The 24,888-nt window shown below is 43.2% G+C and overlaps 1 protein-coding gene across 1 annotated transcript in view; it reads left to right on the top strand.

Moving 5' to 3' along the window:
* GRM1 (glutamate receptor, metabotropic 1) overlaps window positions 1-14,630 on the top strand; it is a gene marked incomplete at its 5' end in the record, with an annotated part of 66,246 nt that extends 51,616 nt beyond the window's left edge. Inside the window, one exon of the mRNA XM_010081265.1 lies at window positions 13,805-14,630. Coding sequence (XP_010079567.1) covers window positions 13,805-14,630 — 826 coding nt within the window. The remainder of the gene's footprint in view (window positions 1-13,804) is intronic.
* Between the last annotated feature and the right edge of the window lie 10,258 nt (window positions 14,631-24,888).

Below are 24,888 nucleotides of genomic sequence, written 5' to 3'. Positions count from 1 at the left end.
ACTGCCCCAAATGTGTCCCACTAATCCTCATATTGTAAAGATGGGCAGGCTACATAATTTTTTGGTAACCAGAGAAATGTATGTGAAGTGCCAGAAAGAAGAGGGAATACATTGTTATAATTAAATATATATATATACATTGTCATAATTAAAAATAGGAGGGAAAAAAGAGAGCTACAGAGATCTGGGCACTAATCCTGCGTCAGGGCTCTGCAGTATTACCACACACTACTAGTAAGACAAAACAAGCCTATAAGGATACTTCAAATTGAATGCTTCGAAAGCATTTATTATTATTTATGTAGTTGACAATGATTTGATAATTGCAAAAGAATTCACTGAAGTATAATCAACACATGCACTACATTTCTCATAACATTACAAATCCAAATTTTACTATAAATACAAATCCCACTATAAATCCCAATCCAAATTCTAGTGAAGCACGAACCTTGAAATGTAGAGCTGATTTCTGTAGTGTATATGCTGTATATCACCATATGGGGATCCCTCTTGACCTTGACCAAAAGGCAGACCACTGCTTTGATGGAGCTTGACAGCATTTTAACAACAGCCTGCCACAGAATGCAAACCCGGCGAGGCATTTGGGGTTGCATACTCTCTTACATGTAATATCTGCTGTGATGGGTTTGCCCTTGGGTGGAGGTCAACCCACACACCCATTCACCCAATTCCCCCCCCCCCCAACCTCCCCACCCTGTGGATGGGGAAGAGAATTAAAGGGGTAAAGGGGAAAAAAAGGACTTATGAGATAAGAACAATTTAATAACTAAACTGCAATAGTATTGAAAATAATAGTAATAATAATCTCTGGGTGCGGTTTCGGGACTCTCCCTGCTCTGGGATTGTTAGCCATTGGGGGGGAGGGGAGGGGGTGGGAATTGAGTGAAGGGGTGTGTGGGTTGGCCCACAGCCAGGGGCAAACCCACCACATCTGCGTTTGATTTTGGTTGAGAAGCACAACTACAGCCACAGTAAGAAAAGAGTTCACTGTATTTTGAACATGTTCGGAAGTATTTTGGACTGTCTGGGGAAGAAGGCTTCTTTCTTCCTTTCCCATAGGAGGATTTCATAACGAGACCTACAGATGCCCAGAGCTTGGAGAGCTCTTATTCCAGGGATATATCTGAATACAAAGAAATACAGGTGGGGTAATAAGAGACACCATTAAGTAAGCCAGAAGTGACAGCAAGCTGCAGTAGCTGAGGGATGGTAGCCGGTAAAGCCTGTTGACTCAGAAAGACCCAGGTCCCAAGCAGTGTTCTGAAACAAATGTCTTCCACCTTTTCCAGAGTCCCTGAGCAAGGCTGTCCGTGGCTGTGTGCCCTCTTGTTGTGCATACAGCACTGCACATGTGTGAGATACATTTAGAACTTGATTTTTCTCTTGGATAATCAACTGCATGTTGCTACTTTTTTTTTTTTTTTGTAAAATTAGCTCCTGTGACTGAACAGCCTACTAATTTCTGACTTTTAACAAAACAAGCACAGAAAATAGAAAGCTCTTGTTCTGTCACTAGATGAAGAAAACTGAAGATCTCTATAAATGTTTGATATTCTGTTTAATCAGGTGCTTAATAATCTCTGTAAATTTAATAGGGTACAGGAAAGAGCATGGTAGCTAAATTCCTACTTTATGATTGCCTTTAAATTGTCAGATCTCAGAGATCTCATTACATCTGGTAAGGAATTCAGATATTCTAGAGACTTCAAAGGGAGCAGGTTTACAAAATTGCTCAGCAATGTCTTATTTGTGCTTTATTCATAATAGTTCAGAAGTCATCTCAAGGCATCTACCTCTCCAAAATGGGTATGCATGTATTCTGTGTACATCACGCTGTGCTCCTGTGCTTTAGTATGTGGTGAGACGAATGGCTTGTTTGGCTCACGAGCAGCTGTACTGAGTATGTAGTACATGCACATGCCAGCCATGAATCTGTTGTTTTGAGGTAAACAGAAGTCTGGCAAGCATGCACTATGTTTGTTTGATGGGGAGAAACGCTGAATTTTGATTTGCATTTTATTTGCAATACAATGACAACTTTTTTTTTGCAGAAATTCATCGATACATTCCATGTGCAAAAATACCTGAGATTTTTGTCAAAGCACGTGCCTGTGTGTATATATTTTTATTGATACTGGGGAAGATAAATGAGAGTTTGCAGCCACTTGATAGGGTAAGAGAGAGGAGAAAAACTGAGTGGAAACTGTCTTATATTAATGGCCAAAACTTCCATCTGCAATCCCTTTTGGAATTATCATTGCAGACAGAGTGTCTAGGAGACTCTTCATTTTGGGTCTACCTCAATAAGGCCAACATTTCCATGAGGAAAAAGAAGCCCATACAGTGAAATCACATATAGTGAAAGTGAGTGACTATACAGCTAAAGCTAAAAAGTAAAAGAAAGGAAACATTTAGAAAAGCAGAGTATGGGAATAGAATGTACAGAGAAAAAGCAGGAGCTGAGGATATATTAAAAACTCCACCAGCAAAAACTTCTGGTGATGTTTTTGTAAGTAAGATATGAAAGGCGGATGCTCCTTTTTTATAATTTCACCCTGCATTGAGAGTACCAGGGGAGAAGTCCTGCTGACAGCTAAATGCACAGCAGCCCTTGCCATAGGGTATGTAAAGTGCATCAAGGCTCAGCAGCAGAGGGAGCAGGGACACAGACCATGAGAACATATTTTAAACAATACCATGCTGGAGCCAAGGATGGTAGGAGCCAAGGAGGAACCTGCGTGCAAGTCGAGGTGACTGGCCCAATGAGCAAGAGGAGAAGGAATGGGAAAGCCTGCAGTGTCCCTTAGGCATAGGTCAGGGACAGGCACCCTATTGAGTGGTATAGCCACCATGTGTGCACATGTGTATAACCACTCACTGGGTGTCTTTTTCTTTTCAATCTTCAGGAAGAGGCAGCCAGAGTTCTCGCCCACCAGCCAGTGTCCGTCGGCACATGTGCAGCTTTGAAAAATCCCACACTGCAGCGAATGTGTAAGAGAAGCTGCATGACAAAGAGTGGTTTTACCCCTTGCTTTCTCTTTCTCATTGGTTTGTCATGTCTAATGATGGGACAAATGTGGTGCATGAGATGGGAAATTTGCTTATGTCCCTGGTTTCACACAATGCCTTAATCTGATTGTCCAGATGTGATGAAGAGGACAAGGAATAATTTTTTTGCAGCTTTTACTTTTTTGTTATAGCCTTCAATTTTATTTGTAAATGCCTACAACTTTGCAAACACAGCCTCTTTTTTTTGTACTAATTTTATCTTCTTTTTCCATTTAGCCAACATTTCTTTTATTTTTTACAGTTTTGCATGGAGATGACGTTATCCTGAGTACTTTAAACAATGATCTATTGGCTGTCTCACAGCAAAACACCTTTGCTGTGCACAGCTCCTGCTAACTGTGCTTGCTAGTGAACTGCTTCCAGCAGAGGGAACACAGAAAATGCTGGTTTGGTGGGATTCACAGAACAGGGAAATCATGAGCAGGCACATGAAAATAAAACCAGCAGAATGTGGCCTAGGAACAAACGGTCGCCCTAAATGTGTCTTTAAAGAGTAGCAGAGAAAATTCTCCTGTTATAGTTTCTGAAAGATGTTCAGATTCTGCATATTCTCTGTTCAGTGGACACTAGCAAAGTTCAGCTCTTCCAAAAAAAAGAAGTGCAAATACTGCCTTCTCTGAGCAAACATAAACCCGGCAGAGAAAACATGATAGATGTTGCAGAAACAGAAAGGCTTCGCCTCATTTCTTCCGGGACAGATTTATGCTCATTTCCATCTGATAAACTGCAGATGTGAAACAGCTCCCCGCCCCAGGGAAGGCTGTGCAGTGACTAGGTGGAAAGCTGCCTGCGATCCACTGACGCAGCATTTTGAGCAGCGCTGTGTCTGTACAGCTGGAGATGCTGCTCAGCTCTTCTACTCAGCAACAAAGCATCCTCCCTCTGCATATGCCTCTGACAGTCTGTGCTATTTGTGGACAGGTAGGAATCAAACCTGCCCCTCTGATTTGCAGATCAGAAGAAATATACACAATGCATCATATTTTGGAGCAGTAGTGATGGTTTCACAGGGCCTGTGCACCAACCAGGTCTCCCACCCTTAAAGGCAAATGTACAAAGCCAGGAGCAGTACAAACATTTTGTTATTAGCTTCCAGTCTGCCAACAATATGCACTTCTTTTCTGATCTGGAGCAAGTGCTGCGGATTCCCAGGGCACAGATCGACAATTGTCTGTCTGGAAAGACTGATGATGAAATGGGAGTCCAACACAGGCGTACCAGTATGAGACAAAGAAAAGAGAATGCAGCAACAGATTCTATTCAGACAGCATGGGCACAAGCTGTAAAACCCCTGAGCACAGAGAAGGCTGAACCTCCTGCTTTTTGCATGACAATGCTTGGGATTTTTTTTTTCAGTTTGGAAAAAAAAATCCTCATCCACACGAGCTCCCTGAAAAACACCTCTGGTGGGACTCCAACCAGTCAACGGGACTTCAAATGCAGCTGCACAGATAATAAAGGCTTTAAAAAAGCAGTGGAGCTTTTCAGACCTGCTGAGCATGAAGTTTGCTACTTTGGCTTGTCTCCCCTTCCCTGCCTCTCAGGCTTCCCTCTCCCTCCAGCCAGGGAGATGCTTTCAGAGGCCTGGCAGTGCTTCACTGCAGCCAGAGGCAGGGCACGTCCCCCAGCAGTGACCAACTGCCTGAGCTCCCTGTGGCCACTGCCCAGGCTGAGCAGTAGGCAGGTGTCCGTCATGTCACCAGATGCCCATCACCACTGCCTGGCCTCATGCCTGAGTCTCAGCCACCAGAACTGCAGAAGTTTGCGAGTCTGGATTTTCCTGAGGAAGCCCTGCTTTGCTACCCCAAAATGCTAAAAAGCACCATGGGTACTATGGTTTCCTTCACCTTCCAGTTACAAGCAAATAGCTGTAGGAACTTGAAACTCTCTTGTATTTTGATATACACAATACTTAGCATCAGTTCTTGTGCTAATGTTGATCTCTGTTCTCCATGTGATCCTGGAGATGGCCAGAAATGAAGAATCATGAAAATATAGAATAATCAAAATTTATTATCACATTAAAAACCTCAAAAACATTGGCTTTGAGTTTCAGGGCTCTTTTCTTCTGAAGTTCCACATTTGTTACTATGGAAACTTTCAAATACACCCAGCAAACCCCCAGGCTTTAGTAGCTGCTTTATCTACTACAGCATGTTAGGGAGAGCTGGATATGACAAACGAGGGGCCTCATGACTAAGCTTCCTGTGGCAACTGCGTTAAGTTTGCACTCAAAATGCTGGCATGTTAAGGCAAGTCTGATGGTTCTTCAACCTCTGTTTAAACTGTTGGGAGTTCATTTAATTCTCAAGTATACCAGAGAATCTGACAAGTTATAGTGGGAGAAAGACCTCATTGACTGTTACCTCTGCAAGGGCTGCACACTTTGTGGCAGCAAATATCCAGAGCAACAGGCTTTTACCAGTTCATTGGGAATTTATTCCTGCTTTGATACAGCTATTGAGTAGGATTTTCAGTATGATTTTTCCCTTGTGCAGTTTAATCTAGGGCTCTCAGTTGTGCATCTCTATGCTTTATGAAATACCTTCCAGCCTCAGTGCTAATGCCTTTCAGATATTTAAAATCAAACTGAACATATTCAGCTATTTTAACCTTTCTCTCACACACTCTCTGTCCCCGATGGTTTTTAAATTGTTGTTCAATATACAGCTTCCAGTTTGTCAATATCTTTCTGGTAAAAAATGTGGTTCTTCAGATCATTTTCCATCAGAACCACAGAGGATTACAGAAAGCAAGGACAATCCCCCAACTGTCTTCATTTCTATTAAACTGCATTCATAGGAAAGACCTTCTCATCACTGTACGACGGTGTGGTACTTCTGAGGGGGAAACACAGAATTCATGGGCTATTTTTTGTGGCTTTATTATATTCAAAAGTCATCGATTAGTCTTTCTTATTCAACAGCAGCTCAATAACTTTTTTTGATGGTATTTCTTTTGATGCAATGTTTTCCAAGGTTGTTGATCTTCACAGCCTTCCAGCCCTACACACTATTTTGTCTTAGTTGAACCCACCTACACTTTTCCTAAATTAATTTCATTCTGTCTTTTTCTTCCCATGTTCCTAAGCTTCCTGGGTCCCTTTGCTCAACAAGCTATAATTTTCAGTTTGCAGGTTCCATTAGCTGTGCTCCTTTTTGAGCCTGTCTGAATAAATACTTCAGTTTAGGTATTGTCATTGGCTGTACTGTCATATACATTTACACTGAATAGCCTGAGAAACATTCTCAGATAACACAAATGTGCTTCTCCATTGATATCAGAGGATCTGTGATGATTTACACCATGCTTTTTCCATGCACTAACCTTAAAATCCTTAAAAAAAATTACAAAGGTGATTCAGTAGTATATATTAATTCTGAATATTTGGTGAGGTTTACTTACTAATGACAAAAAACCAGATTCAAAATGTTTTCACTAGTAAGAGCACTTTTTATTTCACTTTGATTTGTAGATTTCTGATCTTCATTTCTTGAACACTGGAAGAATTTGCCTGCTATTTGGGACAGACTGGTTATTAACTTGAATTTTGTGTTCAGCAGCCCATTAGTATAGTAGTTATTTGATACTTTTTTCCAAATACTTAATGAAGAGCTTACAAGCTGCAACACTGCTTTGTACTTTTGAGGACACTTTCATAATGTCAAAGCCAACAGATCACAAGCAGTTTGCAAACTCTGCAAATATATTTCTCCAAATTATTTGTAGTAACTTATTTTTAATCAGTTTTTTATAACAAAACACACTGGTGAATCAAAAGTTTCTAATACTTGGATGGATGACTGAAATGTGACATAGCTTCTATCTTTCATATGAGACTAAAAATTAATATTAGTAACTATGATTAGTAGTCAGCCCTTTATACACATTGTTGGTGTAATATTCTCAAACCTTTGTTGAGCTAGGTAAGATCTATGATACTAAAGTTGAAGGACTTCAACTATGTTGAAGCATTGCGAGAGCACCTCTCTTGCCCCCTGCACCCCAAATTTACAGATGTATAAAAGTGCTTATGTACATATATGTAATTGTTGACTCCCAAAGTGAATAAATCTATTTATTTAGGGATATTTGGCTATACCTCAACTGCTGGATTTGGGAGTACTTCCCTGCCCTAGAACCATGTATGAGCCAGCAGCAACCCAGTACCATGCTAGTGTGAGCATAAAGTGTCAGTCCCCACTCCTGGCTCCTGCTTCCCCATCCGGGTGACCAGGACATAAGGGAGAGGGGGGCTGGCACCCTCTGATCTTACCCCAGGGGTCTGACCCCAACCTGGGGACCCTGTGGGTGGGAACCAGGATCATGTCACAACATATTCAAGCTAGACATAGCTACTGCATCCAAGTTACAATCTGTATAACATTAACATTTCAATTTAAATTAGAAAATCAAAATCAGCAAAAAATCAGTTATCAATACGGTCAATATACATTAGAAAGCTTATGTGCAGCTCAGATCACAGTAATGTTTAACTTTTGCATCAGAATAACTAATGAAGGAAATAACCAGGTTAAATTTAGTTGACACAAGCCGGTGGCAAGATGGAGGGTTGGAAAGGCAGCTCTGGGCTTGTGCTCACCCACAACAACCCCAAGTCTTATCAGGTTCTGCCCTTGTAAGACAGCCTGACAGTGTTAAGGTTTTCCTGTGTTTTGTGTAGCAGTTTCCAGCATTAAAGCAGCTCTCTAATTTACATAGAACATTGTGTCCCATGCCCAAGGCAATTTTGTCCTAAAAAAAAAAAAGGAGGGGAGCGACAATGAAAAGTTAGTTCAGTAATTTAAATTTCCAGAAACCCCAGTGGGAGGTTAAAGTTTGCTCTAATTATACAGCACCACAGAAAGCATTGGAGTCACACTGTGAGAACTGTTGTAAGGTCGTCTTATCACTCAGAGATTACAGTGCAAGTGGGCTAAGGATGAAATTGGTTTGTCAGGTGATAATAACTGATGCTTATCAGGCAAAAAACCTGAGCATACACCAGATAGGGACTGTGGTTGATGATGGCTCCCTCACTCCTAGGTGAGCCACAGAGAGGTTAAACCTGGGTTAGTAAAAGAGATGAGTCTCTAGAAGCAATGCTCCAAGAATCAGGCATGCAACAACATGCTAACCAGCGTGGCTTGCTCCACTAATGAGTGGCAGGGCTGACTGCTGCAGCTCCAAGAGGAGGGTCCTGTTTAGCACAGGGAAGTATCACTACCTTGGAGTAAAAACAGTTCACTCCCTTAATCAAAATTTCATGCCCCAGTGGCCTTACTGAAATGGAGACAATAACGGAAGAGACCTTGGGGATACCAGCAAAGCACCTGCAATGTGCTGCAGTGCAGGTACTAGTCTTAAATTTTAAGCTTGTTAGTTTGGATGCTGGGAACAGTGAGGATGCAGTGGCACAGAGCTTTGCTCGGGCTCATTACCACTTTTTGTGGGATTGCAGGGTTGGAGAAAGCTGGTGGATGGCTAACTGCCTTTCTGTGGGCAGGGCAGAAATTCCTCTGCTGTCTTCCCTAGGAGGGCAGCCACCAACAAATGCTGTTTGGGCTGAGAAAGGTTTTGTCCAAGGTACAGCTTTTGGATGGGGCCTTTCCTTTGCTCTGCTTCCCTGCTGTATCTGAAGGCTGGCCATCGCTGTGTAAGTGCACCGGGACAGCCCTGCATGTGCTGCTGTCTGGAGAACAGTTGCCAGGCAGCCAGTAAGGGTGCCCCGCTCTTTGAAGGGGGGAGCATCATTTGTTGACTGGGCAGTACCCGACACTGACCTCATCTGGTTGCTGATAAGATTGTTCAGGGTTTGGCTTGGACCTAATTTTTGTTGACAGCCTTGATAGCCCTTTCTCAAGTTGCATTTAATGTTCATTCCTAAAATGTTAGCTTCATAGAAGGGACTGCTGGGTTGTCTCAATGCTTCCTACTGGCTGTGGCATTTCAGTTAATAGAGGTTAATTTCAGTGACTACAAGGAGGAAGCTATGGCCAAGGCATCAGTCTGACAATGAAAGAAAGGAAACATACATCACTTCTCCTATAAACTCTTCCACTGATTAATTGTCATTGCTGCTTTAAAAAAAACACAGCCTTATATCATAAAACTGTCCCTGAATCTTGTCTAACACCACCAGGTCTGACCCAGATGAATGTATCCCTCATGTTGGCAAGCTTAAGATGCTCCTTCAGCTCACGGCCACCTGGAGAAGATAACAGACCACAACTCTGGCATCCTAAAGGGACGAAATAGGAGATGAACTGTAACAGATCAAGGAATACCCCGTCCTTTTTAACTAGAATGGCTCTTTATCAAGCACTTTGCCTGACTCCATCTCCAGCTGTTTCACTCTGGCAGTGACAAGCCCTACGTCAGATGAGGAGCCATTTCCCCGATCTGTCTCTTCCTGAAGTTAACCTCATCAGAGCACCCTGGGAATACCACTCTGTTTAACAATTTCAGGTCATATCAATTAGGGAATGCCATGCATAAAATGTTCAAGGCAAAAAAGACAAAGGTTCAGGCACACGACTGAAAGTTTATCTAATTCTCTATGCTCTGGGTCTCAGGTTATAGAGTCACTGGTGAGAAGATCAGAGAGTTGCACAGACTAGATTACCTTAGACCACTGGCTCTCAGAAATGGGGCAATCATCCTCCACTTCAGGAGCATTCAGCCTCTAAGAGGTAAAGAAACCTTTGCTATCCAAAGCAAGACATTGTCAGGACCCTGCCATGTGGGGAGGAACCATCATTTGTGAGGTGCTCAGACTCAACATTGCTCCAAGGAAGCCAACAAGGTCAGATCCCCCTGGAACTGGCAGGAGCAGGACTCTGTTCTTGGCCTGTGACTGGACTTGAGTCCAGGGCAGTCCTTGTCACAAGCAGGAGCAGGATTTTGGGCAGGCGGAGATAATTAACAGTGAACAGTGGGCCATCTAACAAGATGTAGGCACGTCCTCAGATAAGAAAGGGCTGGGCAGAGATATTTTGGACCACAGTCTCAGATTTGGGTACATCAGTTCTTTTGAAGACCTTCTGCAAATAACTATTAAGGTCTGAAGTTGTTTTCCAGTTTGTTCAGTGTCTAGAATCGTCAGCTGAAAGTATCTGAAAACAACTGCCCCGGACTCATGCAGAGAGTACATTGTAAAGATCGATGCATGTGTTAAAAACAACACTTTGAATTACCAAAAATAGTGACAAGTCTGCTCATGGAACTAAAAAAAAGTCACACAAGAAATATACAAAATATAAAAAACCTAGACAATGCTGTGGTGAGAATTAAAATGAGTGGCTATATTGAATGTATGTCCTTGCCTATAAAGCTAAAGCAAGCATATCTTATGTGCTGATATCCAAGAACCTTTCTGAACATTTAGGCTAGGTGCAAGGACTTGAATAAATAATACTTTGAGTGTTACACTGGGTATACACAACTACAAACCTTAAGATCCCTTGAGACTCCAAGGAGTTCACTTCTAGGCAGTAAGTGTGAAGTCTAAATCCCATAGGAAATTGTAAAAAGGAAAGATAAAGTTAGGAAAGGCAAATAAATACATGATGGACATGAAATGGGTAATGGTCGTATCAATAGAAGCAAGAAAAGACCTGCTAGTTCCACCTCGTCACTGTGCAATTGAATACCACATTTTCCATACCCCAACCGTGATCTGGCTTGCTGCCCTCTCCTGCCTTTGTGTGGAAAAAATCATCCCTTCTCCCATTATGCCAGGCAGATTATTTCTATCTTCACCTTCTCCAATGGATGCTTCTTTCAAAAAAGGTGACAATCACTTAGCGAGTGGTGACCATGCATCCCACATACACTCAGGATTGTCATCATTGCTTTGCACAAATGAGTTGACTCCTGTCTCATCATGACCTAGGTCAGATCTGAGCTTTTCCAGCGCCATCTTTGCTTTTTGACTAAGTGTCGATTGATGCTGTTCAAGATGGCTGGTCTTTGTTCCAGGATAACAACCGTTTTTCTTGCATGTTAATTGTTAATTTTGCCTGAGCATGTGACGTTGCTGTGACTCCCTACCAGCTGTCCAGCAAGACAGAGCCCAGGTATTTCTGTGACAATCCTGTGACTCTGTCTCAAACATGACTCATTAATGGGTTAATAGTGCATGGACACAGCGAGGAAAGAGCTGGAACGAGAGACTGAGGAGAACACCAGCAGAAAAGAGAGAATTCCTGGGGGAAGTCACCAAATTGACTCCACGGAGAGCAACTGCAGCTCTAAAGCTATTTGTCACGAGGCCATCAGAGCCACGAGCAGTAAGGCCTGGCAAGCAGAGGCAAGGTGCTTCAGCAGCACCAGCTTTCCCGGTAGAGCAAGTCGGTAACAGACAAATCCTGATTAAGTGGTTTGTTTACATTTGGATATTGCAGTCCCAGTGCAGTTTAAGTACAGCCATTGACTTGAGCTCGATTAAGTACGTTATGGAGAGTGCTACAGAAGAAAGAAATCAGAAGAAAAGAATTTGAGAGTGAGGGGGAGGAAAATGAACTGTATAGGAGGAAGATCTGAAGACAGAGGTAGTAAGTTCCTTAAAATAGCAGTGCTTGCATTTGATGTAAAATACAAAATCTTGGGAACAAAATGAGATAGAGACTAAACAGATGGTGTGAGGAGGGATTCAAAAGTGAGATGATGCTCCAGAGCTGGATATGAAGAAGTAAATGATACAGAAGTGGACATAAAAGACAGCAGGTAATCATCATGGTTGTTTTTTCAGAAAAGCCCTTTGCAATATTTGTAAGCTACAGCATGAGCAAAACACAATATGAGAGCACTTGGCTTATTTTCCTCTCTACCAGAAGAGACTTGTTTTGAAGTCAAAGCAGACAAAATGTGTTTCTGTGTGAAGAGTTTGTAGATCTTGGTATGTTAAAATATTACTTCAAAAATATTTCAACCCCAACAGTTACATTAATTTGCTTATCTCTATAGCACTTCAAAAAAAAAGTTGTACCACAGCTCATTTTGATCAAAATGGGAATCCTTCTAAACCTTCATTCTTATCTTTTCATTGATCACTGTAATATAGAGGTATCATTCTTCATCTGGGAACTTGATGCTTTTTTTCCCTCTGTGATAAAGCTCTAAATCCAAACAGCTCCAGGTTCTACCAGCTACGTGCTTCGGGGAGTTGTGAATTTTTTAGATTGTCCCCTTCTGGTAAGCCAGTTCCCACAGAGATGGTGAGTCACAGGGCCAGCATTTGGAGTCTGGAGCTGAAGATGAACTTCCCAGCTTGGATCCATCTCAAATTCTTTTTCTCTCCAGAAATATTTACTGCTCAGCAGAAAAGTGTCACATTGTCGTATACATTTCTTTTCCATTTTGCCAGATTTACATTATCTTGTTGTAGCAGTTTCTTCCAGCTACCACAAAGTCAGTCACTATTTTTTTTTGCAAAATTCAACTGGTAATTATTTACTCTCTGAGAAAGAGAAGCGCAAGAGTCTGATCACGGAAAAGCAAAATACTCAGAACAATATTGCAGGCTGTATGTCAGAAAACCGATCTCCCCTGGTGTGTGCCATAGCAGGAGGCAATGCTGCTGTGCCAGCCTCCCACTCAGATTGCCTCCCACCTGCACTGCAATCACAGGGTCTGAAATGTAATTCTTTGTTTACTTCTGCCCCCTGAGGGATGAAACCCTGAGATAAGGCTGCTTCGCATAAATCATCTCAAAATTCTCTCCAGTTTGTTTTCCACCCAGGTGATGCATATCATAATTTTTAAAGGATCTCTGCTGCCTGACCTGCGATTAAACAATCGCTTGGTCCTCTTAAGCACCTCTTAGCTCCCTGTCCTACCAGCTGCTAATGAGTTATCGCTCTGCTTTGAGTGCTGCTCTCTGCAAAGGTACAGGGAAATGCAAAAGCCCACTACAATTCCTCAGGGTCAGACCTGACCCTCAGGTCCCACTTGGCCACACAGCCCAGCGTTTTGATGGGATCCAGCCCGCATGCAGAGTCGGAGGGTTCAACTCACCATCAACGTGTTGCTGCTTGTTCCTCTGCCCACACAAACCAACTGTTTTCAATCCCAGCATTTTATCCTGGTTTGTAAATAATAGTCGCTCAGGAAGAAGTGTGTTTGCCTCCTATCTGGTAGAAGCTCTGTGTGTCCTTCATTTCTGTAATAGCTAGTCTGTTCCTAAATGCAAAGAGGGGCCAGGGATTAAAAAGGAAAGTAAAGGTTAATGACTATTCCTCTCTCTACCCAGAGTGCCAAAGGCTAAGGCTGGGGGTTGTTTTCCTTCTGACAGTTTGAAAATTTTTCCTATAAGCTGTAAATCAGGCTTAATTAAAGCTCTTCCTGTGACTTTTCCCCCCCTTTTTTCTTCCCCCCTGCAAGGTGGGGTGAACAAACCTGGATAAAAAATGACATAGCCAGAGTCCTCGAAACACAGCCAGCCCTCCCAGAGCCCTTGCTGTGGGCCAGGCTTTCCAGGCTGGCAGTGGGGTGGGTAACCAGTGGCGGGTAATTACCTTTGGATGAAAATCACAGGAATTGCTGCTGTTGAAAGATACTGTTGTTTCCTTCTGTAGTATTTCTGGGAGGACAGGAAGAACTGGAGCAGGAGGCTTATTAAAGAGGCAAAGCAGTATTTTTGTAGGCTTGTTATGCTGCCTATGTCTGCGTAATGTAAATGCAAATAAACCCATCTTTATTTTATTCATAGTTCTAATGGAAAGTCTGTGTCATGGTCTGAACCAGGTGGAAGACAAGCTCCCAAGGGGGAACACATGTGGCACAGACTCTCGGTGCATGTCAAGAGCCAGGAAACAGGGTGCAATCAGACAGCGGTGATCAAACCCCTCACTAAAAGCTACCATGGCCAAAGCAAGAGCCTGACTTTTACCGACAGCAGCAGTAAGACTCTGTACAATGTGGTGGAGGAAGAAGATAGAGAACCCGTTCGCCTCAACCAGCCCAGCAGCCCCTCCATGGTGGTGCACAGGCGGGTGGCGACGACCCCCCCGCTGCAGGCCACGGCGGAGGAGACCCACCTCTTCTTGCCTGAGCAGCCCCCCAAGACCCTGCCCCTGCAGCCACGGTCTCTCATGGACCAGCTGCAAGGAGTGGTCAACAAGTTTGCCACCAACATCCCTGACTTCAATGCTGTCCTCCCCGCGCCTGGCTCGGGGAATGGTGTGCCCCCCCCCCCACGGCGGCCCCCTCTGCCACCTCTCCAGGTGTCTGCCTTCAGCGAGGAGCCCCTGTCTCCCCCGGCCAAGGAAGCGGAGAGCGAGAATGTGAAGCTCATTCAGGGATACGTCTATGAGAAGAACCCAGAGGAGGAGGAAGATGAGGAGCCGGCAACCAGCAAGCTCACCCTGGAAGACTCTCCGGCGCTGACGCCCCCGTCCCCTTTCCGGGATTCGGTGGCTTCGGGCAGCTCCGTGCCCAGCTCCCCTGTCTCTGAGTCAGTGCTCTGCACCCCCCCAGATGTGAGCTATGCTTCTGTCATCCTGAGGGATTATAAGCAAAGCTCGTCGACTCTGTAGACTCTGCAAGAGATGAGAAGGACTTTGGCAGCTGCCTGCTGGGAGGTCCTGGGGAGACAAGTCTCCGAGGGCTGGGGTGAGAGACAGCAGAGAACAAAGTCACATATGACAGGGCAAAAACTTCATCCTGCACTTAAATAAATAAAAAGGAAAGAAAAAGAACAAAAAAATTCTGAGGGCTCAAAATTCTCTAGCTGTTAAAAATAAAAATACTGAACTTTGAGAAAATGATCAAAACCGTAACAAAGCACAAACCCAAGAGACAACTTCTATAGCAAAAAAAATGAATCAACACACAGGAAAGAAAAATAATCGCACTTAGTCACACCCTCTCTTGGCAATGCTTGAAAAGGACTCTGGGAAGTGTGACCTGGAGAAGTCATTAGCACATCTCATGACTGCTGTTTGTCTGCTACGGAAGCAACACACCCAGGAGCTGGAAGGGTATAGTGCGGTGAGGAGGAACAAAGCTATTTGTATATGAGACATATATGCATAAATATTTTTTCCTGGTTTCTATAGGGGGTATAACTGCGTAATGTGTTTGGGAGAGAGGAGCTGAGATAATGTGAAAGCACACAGATCTTATTGACTTGTGTCTGAACAATTTGTTCTTCATACTAGGCTGCTTTTGGGGGCATCTGGGCTTTTTTAAACGCTGATTGTGAACAGAGCGAGAAATATGATCAAGATTCAAGACGTTTCTGAAGGAAGCCCTTGCTGTACGACTTGTGATATGATATGGACTTAGAATAACTGGCCTTTTGTATAAGATTGCAAACCATGTGGCTGAACTGTTACACAACATTTCCTGTAGCAGAAGAATATTTATTGACTAACTTTTCATAATACAACGTATTTGCCATGTGATTACATCATTCCTTTGTGTTACTTTGGAATCGAATACATTGGAAAATAGCTGTATACTTAGAGCAAGAACTGTTACTCTGAAAGAAAGGCAATTCCTTACTGGGGATTATAGAGTCAGTCTTGAAGCAAGAGAGGGAGCGTACGTCTGTTTTTCTGTATGCGTGTTGTATGGTATGTGTGAAGGGCAATGCCCAATAACTACCACTGGAAGATTGTCGTATATACTATGAATATTTTTATGTTTAAATCATGTTTTATATCGCATTGTTACAAATATTCAATAGATCTTTGAAGGTTTGTATGCTGTGCTAACACATGTTTTTTCAAATACAAGCTGAGACAGTTGTTACCCTTATAATAGGGTGCTTTATTTTGCAGGTATTTTATGGAGTAGACATATGGTATTAATAACCAGTGCATTGAGAACTTGTTATTTTACATGTTTGCAGCAAGTGTGGTTAACAAAAAAAGAAAAAAAAAAAAGAAAATGCAAAAAGAGAAAAGTCTGGTTTAGAAATCTTGCACATGCCAGTATAAAGGCAAGACAGGAAAAGTAATTAAACTATTTTGTTGCTTCAGATAATTTAAAATAAATCAAGTTCAGACAGGAAATTCCATCAGTGCTTAATATGTGCATAAATTCCCATGGTTTGTTATAAATGGTTCTTTTAATCTCTTGATGATGTTCAGTTGTGTGATCTTTCCATACACTTTGACTTCTACTTAATACACAATATTGTATCTTATAGATCACTTCTATGCAGCTGTACTTCTGCAATTCATTCCTCCCCCTCTATCCTTCATGTATTTCCTAGAGATGGGCCTAATCCAAAGCTCCCTAATGGCTGGCTTGTTCAAAGTCCAGGTCTAATTGCTGTGGATTGAACATAATTGTACTTATTATTACCCTATTTATAAATGTGCATCTTATACATATACAGGACAGGGATTTAGCTGCTATGAACTTTGATTGTGCTGTTGAATTTAGCTGAGGATCTGTCCTGCAGTTCTACCCTTTATTTCCAAAGATATTTTTAAGGACTCTCTTCATGTTAATATAGTTGCAAAACCTGATTTTAACCATGCTTCCTGTGAATATTCTGTCAGGGTTTTTCTGACTTCAGCACATTTCTACTCTCTTTCTTTTCACTTAAATTTTAAGAAGTCCTGCTGCCAGTCATCGATTCTTCTCTGAAGATCCAAATCTCATTATTTCGATCTAATTATGTAGTAATGGTGTTGGAAGGTTTGGCTGGTGTTCAAAACCAGGAGAGCCTTTTTTCCTGATCCTCTTTTCCTAATGTTTGCTGCTTTTGGTATGACTAGTGGCCAATTGCTACCATCATCCTGATGTGAAAAGCATGACATGACTTTGCCCAAAGACACATTTATGTCTTTGTCAGTAGACTGATGTTTCTGTAATGAACTAAAGACACCTGAGGGTCAGTTGGTTGATTTTTTTCTGCTTGGGGCTTTTAGGGGAATATTTTTTTCTTGTTTCTTTTCTTTAATGCTGATTACTCATTGAAGTAATGAGAAGAATGCTGTATTTTCTTTGCTGATCACCGCACGGGCAATGAATTCTATCTTCTTGTAATCTTAATATAAGATTTGTTGTGTTGCTTCCAAAAACATACTTTGTCAGTCACACAGAGCTAGAACTAGGAAGCTGGTCTTTAAAGAACTGAGATGGATAAGAAAAAGAAACAAAATAGGCTCATATAGATGGGAGACGGCAATGTGTCAAGGTACTGTTGTTTTTCATATCTGTCTGTTTTGGACATATTAAGCACTGATTTTATTACTGCAATGTAATTATATATAACATGAGTAGGAGTTTTCTTGAAATTCAGTATATTAGCTTTTAGTTTGTAATTGTTAAAACTGGAAACATACACATACGTAAATATATCTAAAGAGCAAGAACTCACCTTGTGTATGTAGTTGTATGAGGTATGAAGCTTCCTGTAAAATTTCTTTCATTTGGCCTGTCAAATGCTTGATGAAAATTGCCTTTTTGTCAAAAATTATCTTGAAAATGCTGTAAAATAAATATTTTCTATTTATTATTTAAAAACAGAATGCCAAGACTGTTAATTTTTGCTTCCTAAGTAGAAAATAGCCATTCCTAGTAATTAATTGTTCCAGGGCTTTTCAGCATCGCGAGAGAGATGATGGGATGCTCAAATGGAGGTAGGTGTTGATGAGATTGTGGCATGTAGGTGAGATGGTGGAGGGTTGGAGGAATTTTGTTTAGAAAATGAACACCATGTTTTTGGCTTTCTACTAAAAATCCTGAGCATGGCAGGTATACATTTGTGCTGACATGTTGTAGAAGAGAATTCAATGGGAAGTGGCAAGAAATTTTGCCTCCCAAGGACATGGGGAAACACCAGCCCTTCACTGGAAGTACTCCATGTGTTTGACTCTGTAAGATGTCAGCTTCTTCCAAGAGAGAAATTCAAATATGCTTTCCTGACAGCTATAAGCGATAGGCATTGATCCATCCCAGCCATTTTATGCATCCTTCCTTTACTGTCTCTGTATAGAGCAAAGTACTGGGACTCTTGACCCCTCCTGCTCTGTGACTCGCACTGTGGCTTTTTGGAGACTCCTGCACTGCTGCGGGCCTCAGCTTGGGGCTCAGTAAGATGGAAGTATAAATGTTTTTTCTGGAGCTCTGCTGATACTTGCAGACCCAAGTGGCAGTAAACGTAGCAAATCTAGCTCTTTTTCTCTTTACACTTGCAAATAGGCTTGTTTCTAGTGGCTCCCTGGTTTGGATCTGGCCTTGCAAGAGCCCATGTCTGAGGAGTCAGTCCACCTACAACTCCTGCACTGCTGGAGCAGAGAATGACATTACATTCAGTGGTAAGTGACAAAGTTTAGTCTCTTTACTTTTAGAGGATTTGGGAGGTTTTTTCCTTCTTTTTTTCTTCTTTTTTTAAATTTTTCAGTTAAAGTCTAGGCAATCTATGTCTTAGCAAAGGTTCTGCTGATAAAATGGACTCATTTGCAGAAGCATCCTTAGGGCAGCACAGAATTTACTCCCCCCCAGAGCACTCTGCAGAGTTGCTGCCAGCACCATTCCTGCAACCAGTTACTGGTTGCGGGACCCAGCCCACAGCATCTGATCCCAACACCACTGCACATCTCCGCGGGTGCATGTGGCATTTGGGGATACATTGTGCAATGAACATGGAAATAAGTATGATGGTAACATATGAGAATCATCTAAGAAATATTATAGCAATTGTTATCTGGTCTCTAACTGGCTACACATATGTGGTGCAAATGAATTAATTTTCACATTGCCGTGTTTGCATAGGAGGATGGTACTAATTGTTTTATGCATGACTTTCCAAACAGTCTGACTAGCATAATGAGCCAAGCAAGTCTTACTTTCTTTTTGATGCAGTTTCAGTTTTTGTATTGCTGTCCTTTGAGCTTCCAGCATGGATGAGGATCATTTCAGTTTAAGTCATTCTAGACCACATAAATATTTCAGTTCATATTCATTTTATTTTTTTTTTCTACTTTCTCCACATAAACATTCAACCATATGAACATTACCAGAAAGAGCAGACTGGGCAAAATCTATATAAACAGACCCCAGTAGATATGAGCAAACAACAGTTGGTGGAAGTGCTAAAGGAAAATATGTGGAAGGCCAAATGCTCCAGCCTGTTAAAGCTGCTTTATTAGTCTCTAGATTTCCAGAGCAGTTCTTAATGCGCTTTAGTCTGACAAAGGAAAAGACTACTCCGGTGCTGAAGCATCTTTATAGAGTCCTTTGGCCCCAGCCCCAAGGCACATAACGTGACAGGTGGAAAGAGAATGGAGTTATACACCTTTATCTGCATTTCTCTTAATCTAACCTAAGAAAAGGCATAACAAAATGCAAGTCTGGGGAGACACAAGTAAGAAATCTTTAAATTAGAAATAACAAATCTGAATTGTCAAGATAATTGAGTACTACAGCAGATGGCTGGGAAATTTAAGCAAATTTTCTTTAAGTCTTCAAACCAGTGAAGAATTCATGGGGTGGAATTGTTAGCCATCTGCTATGCAGGGGGTCAGATTAAATGATCATAATATTCACAAGCTTCCAAAAAAGCCCATCTAAAATAGCTTTATACTGAGAAAAGGGATGACTGGTCCAGGACCACAGAGCAGCAAAGCAGCTTAGCATACTAGAGCTTTAGTCTCCTGCCAAGAACAGAGCGTTGGCAACTCCACCAGCCTGGTCCATGCCTATCTGCCCAAGCTGTGCTCAACAAGCCAGGTCTCTGGACCCAGGCTAGTGTGTGACATCTACTTTGCACAGAGTAAGTGGCTACCAGAAGCAAAAGGTAATGGAAATTGGGTCCTTGGAGTTGTATTCATCATTCTTTAGGGAAAAACAGAGAAGCAGATTGCTAATAGCTGTTCTACACAAGGTCTGAGCGGCTGTTAAAAATGTTTCTTGCATGGGAGGGGGAAAAGCGTGGTTTTGCAGATTGTATTGTTGTGGTGGGATTTTTTCCCAAATAAATGAGTCACTTGGCAAGTACTTGTCTGCAAATCACTGGGAAGGAGAAGCAGACTCTGTAGTGAATATCAAGGCCTATTTTTATCAGTGTAAGATTCCCAGCAGGGACATTAGCAAAAAGGGAGATAAAGAATGTCATGCAGCCAAGCGAGCAGTACTAGCACAGGCCCCATATCTGGGCCTGGGCCCACATTTTGACAACCCTGCAAGCTCCCAAACACAGATGGTAGATGAGAGCAGGAGTGACTGGTTGCCGTTTCCAGTGCAACAGGTAAATCCTATCCAACTCAACAAACAAGCAAGGTATTCTTTGCCTTTGCTAATTCAACTTCCATTTCCCAGTACATCACACGAAAGGGGATGCTCCCCACCTGAGAGAGCAGGTCACTGGTACCAAGAAAGAGCATCTGTTATCTACTTGGTTTCAAAGGTGGGCGTAAGCAGTATGTCTCAACAGAAGTAAAATATCGTTTTGAGTTGTGGGTTTCCATAACCAAAAGGCCTCTAGGTAGGTGGAGAAGCAGCTGGCACATACACCAGTACAGACAGATAAGAGTTTAGGAGTGGTATGTATCTATGACATTCAATCCGCCCACTTATTTATTGCACACCATGCAATGTGTAGGTGGCATGAGATCCATCCCCCCACCCACACCACAGTATGGTGTGTGGGACTCCTACCTCTCTGTGCTGCTCGGAGTCTGTACCAGGAACAGGGATGTGTGAGACCCTCTTGCTGGAAAGGTGGCGTGCCTGGGGGACTGGCTCAGGGTAGACGAGTCTCTGGTCGGCTCCCTCTGACTCCTTGTTTTCCTTACAGAGGAAATTGTGTCTTTTTTCCTTACACAGGAATTCTCTTTGCAGTGCACTGTGAGAGTATTTTCCTTGCAAGGACCACCTAGAGATGTGGGATTTCAGTGGTGTGGAGGGCCTCGAAGAAAGTCAATATTTTAACAGGAGTTGTTTCTCCAGCTCGGCTCCAACAGACTGTATGAAGGCTGAGGTGAGACCAGTGATCCCCACTACAGCTAAACAGACCTGTCAATCCTCTGGCCTGAACCCAGGGGGTGATGAACCATTGCTCTCCTGAATGCCCAGCAGCACGTGCTGCCAATGTCTGGTGTGTGTACAGCCCCTGTGCACGTCCTCTGTGGAGACATCACGGCTTCTGCTTCCAGAGCTGCTGGCGCTGGGAGGGCTGAGCGGCATGGAAGGCTTGCTGTAGCCCTCGCCTGCTGGAAAGAGAGAGAGCAAAAGAGAGAGAACAGCTTGCTTTTCCTCTCTCTTACAAGAAAGGCAGGCGAGACTGTGCAGCAGAGCCAGCAGTGTACCCTGAAAGACTCCAGCTAGAGCCTCTCTTCTGACAAAGTTGGTCAGCTCCTGCGACTGGCATTTGAATGGACCTGAAGAGCTGGCCTTTGTTCTTTAGCTACACTAAAATAGACAGACTGCAAAATTAGCAGGTTGTTCGCTTTAGAAAACACAGAATAAGAAAGTTTTCCCCTCCTGTTGTCCCTGACAGCAGGATTTGCACAGAGTCATGGACCTGGTGCTCATGCGGGGCAGTCTGGCAGAATTCATGCTGTTGGGGATGAACTCAGCACATCACAGCCTGGCCCTGAGCTCTGTCCCCAGTTCAGCTGGTGACTCTTGTAGAGACTTTGAGACATTCATCTACCCAGAGGTATTTCAAAGCTGTGTAAGGGAGCTGGGTGCTAGTTTACAATTAACACAAGTGAAAACTGGGCATGGAAATCCTTTAAACACCTTTGAAAACTCAGCCTGTCTTTCCATCTGTTTCAGGTCTGGACACAAGAGTGGGGTGTATAAAGACATGGGGATTTCCATAGCCCTTTTATTCTCCGTCCCAACTCCATCTCAATGCCACTTTACTCTTGCTCATTCTTTTCCAGCCCTTTTCTTCAACATATATGGCATAGCTGCGGAGGTGGCACTATCTATTTGGCTGGGATCCCTTATTTTCCTTCTTGTTTCCAGTTACTTCATGATCAGTGCTAAAGGAAGATTTTGGATGTCTGTGAAAGCTTGTAGAATAAAAAGACCACACAAAGAAAAGGCACAACAGACACATTGGCTGGGGCTAGCTCAGGTACTACAGTCACATAAATCATCAAATAAGGCCACAATCCACAGCCCTGTTAACCCCCAGGAGGACAGAAATGCCAGCAGGTCTAAGGAGAACTAATTTTCCCAGCAAGGTCCAGGCGTTGAGTCCCAGCTCCAGGTTAATGCTGTGTTGTCAGCTGCAATCCCACCACTTGCAAAACACTCAGAGCCTCCTTCTTCTTATGGCTGTTTTTTTTTCAAGATAGGTATCATCATCTTCAATTGCTGCTGTGCATAGACCTTTCCCCAGTTTGTTACCACCACTTATAAAATATTCAAAGCCTTTTTCTTCTTATTGCTGTTTTTTCAAGATAGGTGTCACCATCTTCAATGTGAAGCACACCTGGTCCATGAGAGACTGGGCACTGTGCAGTGCTAGAGCAAGGTCAGGACCCAGGGAGTGAACGAGATTCCTTACACAGCATGCTACTTTGAGACATTTGTGCTGTATGTGTTTTCCTCCTGCATTTAATGCTCTCTGGGCTCTGCTGGCTGCTGGGAGCCTCAGCACCTCTGTTCACAGCGGCATGAACAACACTCAGCTGGAAGAAAACAGTGCAGCAAGCAATATTTACCTTTTGCCCTCAATTCCCCATCTCAACTGGTATGACTTTCCTTTACCTACATGTCTCATCTTCCTGGCACAAGCAACTTTTCACCTGTGACACAAACAAGTGAGCCTGAATGAAGTGACAGGGAAGAAATACACTTTTCTGTGCAAGGGCTTTTCAGTGTTAAGACAGGTGCCGCTGGGAACACTGTTTTACAGAGGCATGTCCCCCAGGAGGGTCCCCCATGTACTGGCACACAGACTGGGGATGTCAGACGGGGTCCTTTGAGACCACGGGTAATTCACCAGTGCTGTTCCCCAACACAACCAAGACACATACTGGACCCCTTTGGGACGAAGAGCTTTGAAAAAGGCAAGAATGGTGAGTTCCCCCTCACTGTCGTCATCCAAAGGGCTCAGGTCAGGGTGTCTGCATTTGTGTAGGACCTGCTGCTGTGCTGGGGACAGCCTGCAGCCTCAGCCTGTCTTCATCTCCAGGCCTTCCTGAGCTCCAGCCCTGGCTCTTCCCAGCGGTTTCTCTCCTTCCCTGGGGGAAGATGCCTGCAGGGGTTGGCAGCACTCTGGTTATTTTGTTTGCTGGCTCTGGGGGTCTCCAACTGATGCACTTTCATCTGGACTCTAGATGAAATGCAAATCAAAATCAGAACTGATGCTTGCCCTTGAAGGCACAGGAGTCAGTGGGTTGTCTGCTGTCACTGTCCCGGCTGGGAAGGGAGAGCAATGGTGCCACTACCCAGGGGTGTGGGTATTGTACTTACAGCACACAGTGATAAAACAAAAAGGGAGAGAGGCTGCATTAATGACCCCTGTGAGTTGTTTCATCCTGCCTAAATCATGAAAACATGGAGTTCTGACTGGGCTGGATGGGAGAAGTGGTGCACTCGGTCCATTAGACCTCTGTGTCTATTATGGGCCAAGCTCAGACATCCCTGTCAGCTGAGGATTTTCTTAGTGTTTGTACCCACTTGTGATGGGTTAACCTTGGCTGGGTGCCAGGTGCCCACCAGGCCCCTCTGTCACTCCCCCTTCAGCAAAATAAAGGGGGAGAATGAGATGAAAAACTCGTGGGTCAAGATAAAAGCAGTTTAATTAAAGCCAAGGCCATGCACAGAAACAAAAGGTAAACAAAGATGTGATTCTCTACTCCCCCTCAGTAAGCCATGTCCAGCCACTTCCCGGGAAAGCAGAGCTTCAGTGTGTGCAGCAGCTGCTCCTGGAGACAAACACAGTAACAAATGCCCCCCTCCTCCTCCCTGCCCTTGGCTTTTATGGCTGAGCTGAGGTCACATGGTCTGGAACAGCCAATCCGGGTCAGCTGTCCCGGCTCCGCCCCCTCCCAAGCTGTGTGGCACACCCCCTGCTGGCTGCCTGGTCTTTTTGTAATTACACTATGACAAGGATTTCTCCGTCTTCCGCTCTTTTGAGGAAATCTGAATTCTTTAAAAAAACTTTTAAGAGGTGCCCAAGGACCCGAATTTTACAGGGATGATTAATGTGAAGTGGCCAGGACAGAGGAACCAAGGTCCAGCTTCTAATACAAAAGTTATAGGATATAGTGGCAAAAAGTATTGTTCTTTAACCCAGATTTGAAGGTATCACTGCATCTGTAGAATACTTCAAAGGAAACTTGTATGAATCTCTACCAGCAAGGGTTCACTCAAGCACTGAAATATTTTTTGTATTATTTAGTTTACCATATTGCAAAAAAAAATAAGCCTCCTGCAGATCATCAGAACTGTATCACAGCTCTCACATCAGCTCTTGGGCACGTTATGTACTGATTGACCTAAAGCATAAAAGGGAGAGGATTCTCCAATTATGAGCATTTTTCCTAAGGCCCTTAGTCGAGTTTTTTTCTCTACTAAAATGACTACATTTAAAGATGCGGTATGCAGGCTTTCTGTGTTGCCTAACTAAGGCTGAACACCTGACGTGGTGAGCTAATGCCTGATGCTAATCACCCACTCAGGCCGGTTTTGCTGACTTTTCCAAAAGGTAGCTCTCTTATGGACAGCTCATAACTGTCACGAGTGTCTAATATGTATTTAAGCAGGTTCAGACAAAGACAAATAGTCTTTAACAGAAGACTAGGTTTGATTTATTTCCTTTATTCTGAGAGGAAAACCCTGCATAAACCCATAAAGAAGTTACTCTTTGTA

Source organism: Pterocles gutturalis, unplaced genomic scaffold, assembly GCF_000699245.1.
Source record: "Pterocles gutturalis isolate BGI_N339 unplaced genomic scaffold, ASM69924v1 scaffold15774, whole genome shotgun sequence".
In the NCBI taxonomy this organism is placed as follows: domain Eukaryota; kingdom Metazoa; phylum Chordata; class Aves; order Pterocliformes; family Pteroclidae; genus Pterocles; species Pterocles gutturalis.
The sequence above is the reverse complement of the archived record's forward strand: the minus strand, read 5'-3'. Positions and strand labels throughout refer to the sequence as shown.